Source organism: Festucalex cinctus, chromosome 2 (assembly GCF_051991245.1).
Source record: "Festucalex cinctus isolate MCC-2025b chromosome 2, RoL_Fcin_1.0, whole genome shotgun sequence".
NCBI classification, from domain to species: domain Eukaryota; kingdom Metazoa; phylum Chordata; class Actinopteri; order Syngnathiformes; family Syngnathidae; genus Festucalex; species Festucalex cinctus.
In genome coordinates, this window is record NC_135412.1 from 29,776,113 (window position 1) to 29,787,620 (window position 11,508).

Genomic DNA, 11,508 nt, shown 5'->3' on the forward strand with positions numbered 1-11,508 from the left:
ATTTTAATTCATTGATTCTTTCTCAAACCACTAGAGGGAGCCCATGTACCACTGATGGTACTCATGCCTCACTTTGATGATCACTGTTGAAAATGGCTTGTCTTTGTTAACTGTGGGCCAGACGAGGTACACCTTGGACTGATTGCCAATCAACTGCAGTTATTTATTTATTTATTTATTTTATTTTATTTTGTGTTTTTCAATCTATCCAATGTGGCATTTGTAATGATTCAATACAAACCAGCTTTCTAATGACAATTGCTTTTTTTTTTTTGCTGATTTAATTGACATAACACATTTAAATGAATGTGTCTACTTTTTTGTGCCAATTAAATCAGGTGGCCTTTGATAGAGATGAGTGTGGTCCGGTCTCACATTATAGACGGCAGCTAATCAATAACGGTTTCTGTGTACCCTGCAGTGTTGCTACAGTGACTGAAACGTGAGTCACTAGTAGCAACAACAGATTGGCAGAGGGGAATCTCCTGCAAGTGTCAAGTCCATTTATGATGATGAAGATGGAGGATGATGTAAAATGTATAACAGTGGGTACAGTTTTTCTCTTTTCTGATATTGATTATATCCAGGTGAGTGAATTGATATGTTGGAGGATAAGTTACATGCTCATCTTTGCTGACGGCTCGGCTTCCCACTGGCACCATCACAACAGTTTCTTTTTTTTTTTTTTTAAATGTCTTGACAGAATGGAAGCGACAGTGTAAACGTGTGTACAACAATCCCTAAGAGCTCCTGGCAAATGAGTGAGTCATATGCACCCGGCCTCCCCCATCACATCTCCCAGCACGGACGGGGGTGAACGGGACCTAGTAGTAGTCCTCATAGCTCTTGGGGTTGAGGCAGTAGAGGACGCCGCCGCCGAAAGCGAAGATGGTTCCGCCCCAGGCCAGGCCGTAGCCCCAGTTGAACTCGTGGTAAATCTTCAGGTTGATGCTTTCAATGAACTTGATGGGGTAGAGCACCAAGCTGCAAGCCTGCAGGACCACTAGAGAGAATACATTGTTCCTTAAAATAACACGTCAAGTCATTGGGGATGGACGAGTGAGAGGGGCTGAGTATGGGTAAAACTGCCATTTTATAGAAATGACAGGAAATGGTCATTCTCATAAAAATGCATGGGACATAATGGTTTGTCGTTAGCCTCAATCAATTTGACTGCACGGGGGCACGTAAAGAATGAATGAAGGAAAGAATGAAAGATGAGAGAGGGAAGTTTTGTATATTATAGCATTTGTATATCTGCGCGCACAATCAACGAACAGGGTGTCACGGTCTGCAGTGAGGGGAAATTGCAACATCCCAAAAAGAAAGTCTGCCTTTTCACAGTTAGTCTTTTCTTATAAAGCTATTAAAGAGTGGAACGGGCTCCTCGACCACATGAAAAACACCCATTTTTACAGCTTTTCACGCGCAGTCAAAGGCTGGCTCCTTGAATATCAGTCCTATTCACATTTCTAGTACTTGGGTACGCGTCCATCAGACGATACCCTGATGGACATAGCCACAAGTATAACTGTTGTTGCTTCAATAGCGAACATACTACGACCACCACCTCTACGATTTATGTATTTTGTGCTTGTTATAGATTTGTAAATTGCTGTTTTGTATAATTCTGCCCCTTTTTTATAAGATCTGTAATTTACTATTGTTATACTACGTATCTGATACTTCATATGTTGGTTGAATAGAATTTGGTACTTCGTATGTTGTTTGTATGTAATTTTATTTTACGAGGACTACAGATGGAAACTAGCATTGTGCTAAATCTGGTGCAGCCATCTTTTTAATGTTACTGCACACTGTTCTTTTAATAAACTAAACTTCAAACTTCAAGTGAAATAATCAAGTCAGGAGAAGATAAACGCATACAAATACATACTACTTTTGACTCCTAAGATCAAATGAAAATGACCAAAATTGCGAAAACTAAAATTGGGGAAAAAAAGTTGTTAAAATAAAAATGAGATTGCTTTAAACCAACTGAAACTACATTTACATTTATAAAACTAACTGTACCACTTTTTTCTGACCAATACCACTATGAGTACTCAACTCTTTGAGTAGTCACCAATACCAAGTACTTCTGATACATAAAATATATCCCCAAAAAATTGAAATTAAGACCTATGTATCCCAAATAAAGCATTTTCCCATAAAATTACATGAAATCACTGACCATTTTCTCTTCTTCTCAGTTCTACTTCCTGATCGTAAAACGGCCACAAGATGGTGGCTAATTCTGGTATCGGTATGTACCGATACCTCGAAATAAGATTTGGTATCAACCCAATACAGATATCTGGAATAAGTACTCACCCGTCTCTAAAACTAACTATAATTATGGAAAAAAAATGCCCTTTGTTTTCAAATTTGTCTTTTATTGGTTTTCGTACCTGAGCCGGCAGGGTTTTTGTTTGTTTATTTGTTTGTTTTAATATATTTATTGTTATATTACTTTACAGCCATACAAACAGAAAATTGCAGTTTACTTTATTGGACAATACATTTTTTTAAATCCTGCACTTGACAAATACTCCATATATTTAAAAACTAACACTAAAACTAATAAAATCTGAACATTCACGACAACAACATTAAAAAAAAAAAAAAAAAAAATGCTAGTATTTGTCCTCTTATTTTATTTTACAATACATGTAAATCGCTGCTGGAAAATTTTGCCTCAGGCATCACATTGGGTAAAGCTGACTGCAATGAATGAAGTGAATGGCGAAAGGCAGAAAAGTGAGGAATTAAACAAAAAAAGGGATAAGATCATAGGAGAGGAATCAAAAATAAAGCAAATATATTGATTATATAATGGAAGGGTGTTGGTATAAAGGTCAGAGGAATAAAATGCAGGGGATATCCTGATTATAAAATGTGTAGAAAGTAGTTTGCAAATAAATATTGTGCAGATGGCGAGTGGCCACCTTTGACCTGGTAGTGTCACTGAGATGTGTGCACATTGCACACCCACCTGTAGCAAAAAGCATGAAGGCGACAGGCCTGTAGAACCGCCGTCTGGTGCCGATGCAAACGGCCACCAGAGCAACCAGGAATGACATCAGCACCAGGGCTCCGCCTCCGAGCAACAGCGCCAGTGTGGCAACCTGCCAGTCTGGAAAAAAAGAGGGAAGGAAAGTGGAAGCAGTGAGTGAGGTAAGTGTGATGATTAGCTACAGTATGTTAAAAATCAAAATTTTTAATCAATTCAATCCTTTTTATGTTTGTGTAATCTATGACTCCATTCTAACCCATGTTAAATTGATTCCAAACACTGAACTCCGGTTTAATAATGTGTAGTTCTCCATATAAAAAAGATTCAGTCTATAAACTCTACAGAAATAAAATTCAGAGGTTTTGTTTTCTACCAGAAGTCTGAAGGTTTTCCCGCCACCTTGACCAAGCTCCAGCTCCAACTGCAGGGGGGAAAAAACGCACCAAAGCATGATATCACCACCATACATCACTAGAGGTGTGGCGTTCTTTTGGTGATGAGCATTGTTGTTGTGCAGGAAAGGCCTACTAGAACAACTATATTTTATTTGGGCTTATTCTGAGGCACTTTAATTGGTGGCAGGTGTTTGGTAACTCCCATTTAATGTGAGTATGAATCAGTTTAGAATAAGGTGTGTACACTTGTGCAACCACATTGTCTCTTTTGTTTTTTATACTTCCTTTTTTTTAAATGATTTATCTGGCCAGGCATCTTGCATGAAGTGAAATCGAAATACCGTATTTAAATACTCCCTCGGTATGTTTTTGTAGCAATTTTTTTTTTTTTTACTTGTTAAAAAATAGTGACCACCCCACCACAAACCGCCCACCCCGCCCCCGCTCTTATACTAACTGCCTACGAGCTGTATGTGTCTCATCTGAACATATAGCGTATAGTTTATACAGTAGTCTGCTTGCAAGATGGGAAGAGTAAGATGGCTGCCATGTGACTTCAATGGCTTACACGGCGGTATCGTCTGTATTTACATCATCTCAAACTAAATAAGTGTAGCACCCCTTCTAGGCGGCCTTGTTACTGTATTCAATTTGCTGGGTTAATAGTATTGAAAGCAACACTAAGGAACTTTCAGTTTACGTTGATTATGGTGGTGCCATATGGACAATAGCGGTAATGTTACACCTGAAGGAAGACCACATTTCCCATGAGGACAAGCGCATCGTTTTTGTTGTTGTTGTTGTTGTTGTTGTTGTTTTTTCTTCGGGTAGTGTGTTGTTTCTCCAAGCTTGTACTCATCAACACTTGTTGTACAACTTGCTGAATAACAACCTCCCAACGGGGTCAATGTGCATACTCTAAAGTACTGTGGCATGCTGGGTAATGTAGTTCTTATGTTATTTTACTCATAACATCACAGGTAGCTTCCCTTTTTCTTCTTTGTCTCATCAGACAAAACTTTTCAGTTGTTTTGCAGCTTTTGCCATGGAAGCAGTAATCGTATGTCGATGTTCAAATTGACTTCCGTCTTTTGGAAAAGGGGGAAATGACATATGCTATAAAGCAGTCAGCACATTTGTAGTTTTTTGTGTGGCAGTGTTTCTACCACCCTCCTCAAAGTTGCTTAGTGCTGGTAAAACTGATACAAACCCCCTCAGGTCATGACAATTCAACTAGTTATAAGCCGATGTTTCATCAGAAGAGTTATGGAAATATTTTATTCAGGTTGAAAAGTTCCTTAGTACTTCTTGAAGTCCTCTCATAGCATTGTGTAAAGATGGGAGAAATCAAATTCAATTTACTGATCTGATAGGCATCGAGTAAGAAAAAGAACATTTTGTCTGCTCGCCGGTATGGTCAAGGCAAAGGTGTGTAGGAAGTAGTCAGGGGAGAAAAAAAAAAAAAAGATGTGGGGGAAATACTGCTCAGTTATTAACGGCACATATCAGAACAATTAAGGTCGATCGTACGATTATGATAGCGGGTGGCTCCATCCACAACGTGAGAGAACCCAATAACAACTAAATAAAATATGAGTTTATGCTGTTATTTTCTGTTTCAGATTAAGTCAACCACTATAATTATTTTTATCTTGACAGGAGATTCAGAAATATGTCAGGAAAAGAGTAGACAAGCACACAAAGGCAACAAAATGAGAGTGAAACAAAGGAATCAAAAATTATTTGAGGACAAAGAGGAGGAAGGTAGACTAGATAAGGGAAAAAGCATGGAAGGAAAAGAAGGACAGATGCAAGGAGAGCAGGAAAGAAGCAAAGGCTGAGATTATGACAAAGTGGAAAGGAATCAAGGGAGAAGACATTGGAAGGAGAAAAATGAAGGCTGGAGAGGAAAAGTTGAAGCAGCAAGATTATTATTATTATTATTTTTAAATTCAACTGAATAAAGAAATGTACCAAAGCACAAAATTAAAGCGTTAGTATGAAGCGCTTGGAGGGTGGGTAGCAACTACAAGGGGAAAACAAGGGGGCTAACGTTACAAGGGCAGAGAGAGGGCAGCGTGAAAAGAGACGACAGGAGGAGTAAACGAGTGGCGGAAGGAGACAAGAAAAAGCTAAGTGAAAGGTAATGAAGAGTGGGAGCACTTAGTTCACTTAAGCTGACAAAAAGCCTGCACTAGAAAATCTTTGCTAGCCATATTTAGATATAGTGGGCAGGGTCGCTTGATGTGCACTTAAATAGCACACAGACCTAGTTCCACATCCCAACATCAAGCTCCAGATTGTGCTGTCCCCTTCATCTTTTATCAACCTTGATAGAAGCAAACTCAAAGCCGAGATGTGTTGAAAGGGAGATGAATAGTCGAATAAAACAAGTATTTTCTCCATTTCTTTGGAATTCAGACAGTGGCAGTATTTATTTGCATTTTCAAGCAATTTCTGATCAAATTGACACTTCTATTTTTTTGTTTTGTTTTTTTAAATAATTGCATATATTTTTAGCAATGTATAAACCTTCACTGCTCGTCATGTTACGTCATTTTGACATTTTAAAGAATACAGTCTTCCCTCGCTATAACACGGTTCACTTTTCGCGGTCTCGCTGTATCGCGGATTTTTTTTTTAAGTGCAATTTTGCATATTTTTTTACAGTAATATACCCATTTTATAAAAATTTATGAAGTTTTGAACATTATCAATGTTTGAACAAGAGAGAAATGTGAGAACATGTAAATGCCTCAATGAGAAAAATGTATAAATTGTGCGGTCGGGGATTTTAGAGCCTTAAAACATTTATAAGAGTTGTAAACATAAAGCTAACTACTTCGCGGATTTCATTTATTGCGGGTATTTTTTGGAACCTAACCCCAGCGAAAAACGAGGGAACACTGTATTGTGTTCAATGATGTCTCTTTCAAAAAGGTGTTAAAGAGGGAATGAAAAAAAGAGAAAACCTTGAAACTACTAAAATTTGCGTCGTAATGCCCAAGCCAACTGCGATAAAATGAAGTCACTATTAAGACTCAAATCAGTAAATCAGTTAAGTTTGATATTTTCAAAATGGTCCTGCATTCATCTTTGCTTATTTCTGCTTGTTTGCCTATTATTTATCCAGCACAACATTTGATTTGGTGGGGACCACTCTGTTGGTTATTGTGGTAAAAATGAGGCCTCAATTAAGCCTCTTTTGTGCAATCCTATTTTACCACTACCATGAATAGTAACTAACACTAGAAAGCACCTTGTAAAAGATGAATGGTGCAGGGGAGGAAACAGAAGGAGAAAATGAGAAAACATAAGACAGGGTGAGACGGCAGCATATTATTTTTGTATGCTAATCAATGCAGCGCTTAACATCCTTCAAATTCAAGATCTAAATAATTTACTACTATTTCTTTAAATGCAACAATGCACATATGTTGTAATACGGAGAATAGTATCTCTGTCATTGTCATGGTGACGTGGGATCACACAGAAATATCTCTTGTGTTCACCATGCAAACATCAACGCTAATGTTCACGGCTATTTTCCTTTCCTGCCTGTCTGCCACAGCTGAATGCATACTCACTTCCCATTCCATCTTTGGCTGCCGCAAATAGAAACAGGCATCTCTGGGGGGTTGGAGGGTCTCTGCTGGACAGGGGCGGGCGCTTGACTGGGGTGGGGATGATTAGAGGAAGGGAGCGGATTGGCTTAATTTGAAAAGGTTTTAAAAGGGTCACCTTTGCACTCAAAATATTGTAATTAATACAGAGTGAGAAAACAACATGGAAGATCTATTACCATACATTGCTTCTAATAAGACAGTTCATGTTTTTGTATTATTGTGTCTAGCGAAAGACTGACAATACTTTCGTTTACGAGACAATCTTATACGTGCACCACTGGTAGTACTATCCATCCATTATGTTATTTTTACTTCCCTTATGATATGAGATATGATATGATATGATATGATATGATATATGATATGATATGATATGATATGATATGATATGATATGATATATACTTTTTGTCACAACTTTGATACTTGGAGTGGTCAGTATTTTTAGGTAGAGCTTAAAAGTTTTGAGTACCACTGCAATAGAACAACCACAACAACCAACAACAACAACAACAAAATCACAGTATGTGGTTATTTTGTTGTTTGCTTCAAATGCTTTGTTGTTGGGTTAGGATACTGAATCTTTTATACATGCATTGAGAAATGTATTATGAAAATAGAAATATGTTATGGACACATATTTTGTACCTAAGCACAGACTTTGTCCATATGTACAGTGGCTTTTTTTTTTTGCTATCCGTCTGATTAGGAAGTGCATGGTCATATGTGGCTCCTCCATCATTTAAGTATCCCGTCCCTGGTCTCCGTCACACTTGGTGGGATATAGACAAAGTTGAAAACACATTAAATTATAAATGTCTGGCTTACTTGCTGGACATTTAAGACTGATTCTTTGAGGAACATTGGGAAACAAAAATAAATAAAACAAAGAAGAAAATGAATACCAAACTCCAACTGTTCCTTCTTTCCTAGAGGCAGAAGAGAGGAGGGAATTGTGTTTGTATCGTGTTTACTGTTTACACTGTGGCTTGTCTGCAATTTTTCAAGGTCAGGACGAGGTCTTACTGTGGTACCAGGAGTAAACCGCCATGCTTGCTTTGTTTGAATCTGAGGTGTACATAATGTTTGTGAGAGGAAAAAATGCCACACAAGCAAAAGACAGAAATAGATCTAATACTTTTCTTAGTATTAGTTTGTTTTTTTGTTTTTGTTTTTTTAAGGGAGTTTTGTGTGTGCGCGTAAATTACAGTTTCATGCATTTCATTCTTCAAAATTCAAATCAACATTGCCTGATCCTGTCATTATGCATTTAATTATGTAAATGGGGAGCACTTATAGAACATTTTAGCAACACTTTTTGGTGCCGAGAGCACCTTACATTCACACATGTGCTTCCAGACCCACTGTAAGGTTTGTCTTACTTTGACTGCTATTATTACAGAGAAAAATTGAAAATAAAAAATAAATCTGAAATCAAGGCAACTGATGCAGGGTGTACCTATCTTCTCACCAAAAATCCGCTGAGATAGGCTCCAGTTACTTGAAGAAAATAAATGGAAGGAATGCATATATTTCCCCAATATTGTTAGAGCAACTGTCCTCATAGACATGCATAGCAGCTCTAGAAAAAAAATACCCTCAGTGCCAATTAAAGGATGAGCAGAAACTGCCAGGCAGCCAAGTCGCTAAGGGAGCTGGCAAATGGCAGCGAGCAACTTCTTTAATAATATCAACGCCATGCAAAAGGAAAGGAGGCTCGGGGTTGCAACAACAGAGGAATCAAAGTGTGACATGAAATATTCAGCCAGGCCTCACAGGAGGTTGTCCACAAATAGGTCAGCTCAATATGGTAGTCTAATATTGGCACACGCGCACACACAGACGCAATCCAAGAAGCGGACAATGCACATCAGTGGAGTCTGCAGGGAGCTACAGTCGATTTTTTATTTATTTTTTTAAATAAAAGTAGAATAATTGTAGCGTCATAACTGGGACCAGTCGGCTCCCACTTGGTAGTGATAGTAAATAATATTATTTTAAAAAGCCCATGTCGAATTAAAAAGACTCACAAACGCCTCATCTGTCATGTTTATGAACAGGTGTATTATAATAAATTAGAATATTGCAGAAAAGTTGATTGCATGATTTTAGTCGTTCCAGCCCAAAAACGGAGCTCAAATAAGTTGTTAGCATTAAAGCATGTTATGTTTAAATGTTTTTGGAAAACAAGGGTGGGGGGAACACAATAAATTCAACAAAACAAGAAGGTTTTGCATATTACCATCACCTAAATGGCTGAAAAACATAATTTTTTAGAAAATACCATGCTAAAGCTACCAAGCTAAAATATAGAAACTGAAAATACTGATTTTCACGATGGGTCTAGTGAATATACTGAAATAAATTAATTCTTCCAAAATATTCTAATTTATCAAGATTCACCAGTATCATGTATTCCAGTGCTGCATACATGGCTTCATGTCAAACACTCTTAAATATAAATGTAGATTTTTGAGAATATGCAAATGTTCCAGTTTAATGTTCCCTTTATCACACAAGTTAAACAAACTTTTACCATTTTCCCTTCCTGAGCAGATGAATGAGGAGAAAATAGGAATAACACTCATCATTATTATTATTATTATTATTAATAATAATAATAATAATAATAATAATAAATTAAACAATGGTTACGAGATGGGGCGGAAAAGTGGCCATTTATTTTGATTCAGGGTCCACTTCCAACCAAAATGGTGTATATGCCACGGAAGAGGCGTGTCGTGATTTTGCACATCAGTTTGGTTCCGGTCCGGGTTGCGAACGCGCAACACAGGGGTACAAAGTCAGAAGCACAAGTATTTTGACGCAGCCCATACGTCGCAAACCGAACCTGAACCAAACTGATGTGTAAAAAAAGCCCCGCCTCTTCCGTGGCATATACCCCATTGACCTCAAATGGGCCAGACCAGACTAGAGTGGGTGTCAGCGACCTAATAATCAATAATTAATGACAGGTCAATAATAATAGTGCATATTAGGCACTCTCTCTTTTGCTTTCGCACACTCAAAGCACTTCATTTACCATTTTTTTTGTGTAAATGCATAATGAAAATATTATCATTTATTATCTTATTGCAGAATAGTTTGTAATTTAAAAACAAAAATGAACAGACTTTTTTTTTGCATCAAATCCCGAGTGAAAGATTTCAGAATGTAATTTAAATGGTCGTCAATGTGCCCTCCAAAAATGAACAACAGTTAATTTTGTGGGAAAACTGCAGTTTGTATTCTGTCCTCATTGGTCAGATTGGATCCTCCGACGGGCCAATTCTAGCACGGGGACTGTATGTTTGTTTTTGTTTTTTTTCTCGTAATCACTCATTCACACACTCACACAAGCTCACTTCATGTAAGCCACATGGGTCTGCAGGCGGAGGAGCGAACTCACGCCAACCGGCACCGAAAGCGAGTGACGGTTCAACTCCCACACCTGGAGCGCTGGGACTGTATGTTTGACAAGCCTGCTCTAGTCTAAATTGTACGTGTCATATGTGCCCTGCGATTGGCTGGCGACCACAGACCAGGATATGCCCCGCCTGTCGGTAAAACAATTCAGCACACTCATATGGAAGCTCCATCTATCGAAAGTTAACATTCCAAACGAAAATTAACACATGGTACGAGTATGCCAATCCGGACTCGAACCCCCAACCTCTGAACTGCGAGGCAGATACCACTAGCTCAACATAATGCCCTAAAAACAAAAGTCCAAAAGTTTAGGAACCCCAGAACCATACATTATGCCATGTCGGAAAATTGTGTACAGCTTGTTGGAATGTGCAGGTGCACCTAATGAAGCGTCCGCATCGTCGCCCTCTCACCTGAGCTCAAAGTGGTGTTGCACTGCCACTTGTCGGTGCTCATCGGCTTCCAGCAGGATTCCCACAGGGACAGGTAGTACTGGTCGTCAGCCGTCACCCACGCGGGACTCATCACGGCGCCCACATCCAGGCACAACGCCAGGAAAACGCACAGCAGCCCGACCAGCTTGAGCGGCGTGAGCGGGGAGCTGCTCGCCGACTCCTCCGTCTCGGTGACAGCCGACGACATGGCGGGGGCCGCGGATGCGAGGAGGAGGCGGCGGCGGGGGGTGGAAATTAAAGAATCCCGGAGAAGTGAAGTCCGTTGTTTTTTTTTCGTGGGTGTATATCCCACGCGTCGGACGGGGCGTGCGTGTGCCTTGTGGGCATCACTGGAACCGAGCAACAGAGCTTGATAGGTTAACCTGATGCCGCTGACGTCACAGGTCCCTAGTGAGGGGAGGTAACGATGTTCACATTCTTCGTTACGTTTTTCAGGTACATTTAAGCCTACTTGAGTAATTCCTTTCCCCCTCGACGACATTTTACTTTTACTGCCTAAATGTGAAAATAGATATAGCTATGGATACTTTATAATGGACGGTAATTACTGTATTTAAGTAAATTATTCAGGTAGTAATGTACTTCACT

General features: G+C 39.0%; 1 protein-coding gene across 1 annotated transcript; it reads right to left on the reverse strand.

The window, feature by feature from the left end:
• Nucleotides 1-279: 279 nt before the first annotated feature.
• On the reverse strand, nucleotides 280-11,288 carry LOC144015080 (transmembrane protein 47-like). Its single transcript, XM_077515401.1, has 3 exons — nucleotides 10,879-11,288; nucleotides 2,996-3,136; nucleotides 280-1,003 (listed from the first exon to the last, which is right to left on the reverse strand). The coding sequence occupies exons 1-3, from the start codon at nucleotides 11,105-11,107 to the stop codon at nucleotides 825-827; spliced, it is 549 nt and encodes a 182-aa protein (XP_077371527.1). The 5' UTR covers nucleotides 11,108-11,288; the 3' UTR covers nucleotides 280-824.
• Nucleotides 11,289-11,508: the final 220 nt, after the last annotated feature.

Excerpts from the sequence above, each read along its gene's own strand:
- LOC144015080 (XM_077515401.1), bottom strand. The coding sequence starts at position 11,107 with ATGTCGTCGGCTGTCACCGAGACGGAGGAGTCGGCGAGCAGCTCCCCG. Across the intron at positions 3,137-10,878 it reads CAACACCACTTTGAGCTCAG|ACTGGCAGGTTGCCACACTG; the intron begins GTGAGAGGGCGA and ends CTTTTTTTCCAG. Across the intron at positions 1,004-2,995 it reads CTTCATGCTTTTTGCTACAG|TGGTCCTGCAGGCTTGCAGC; the intron begins GTGGGTGTGCAA and ends TATTCTCTCTAG.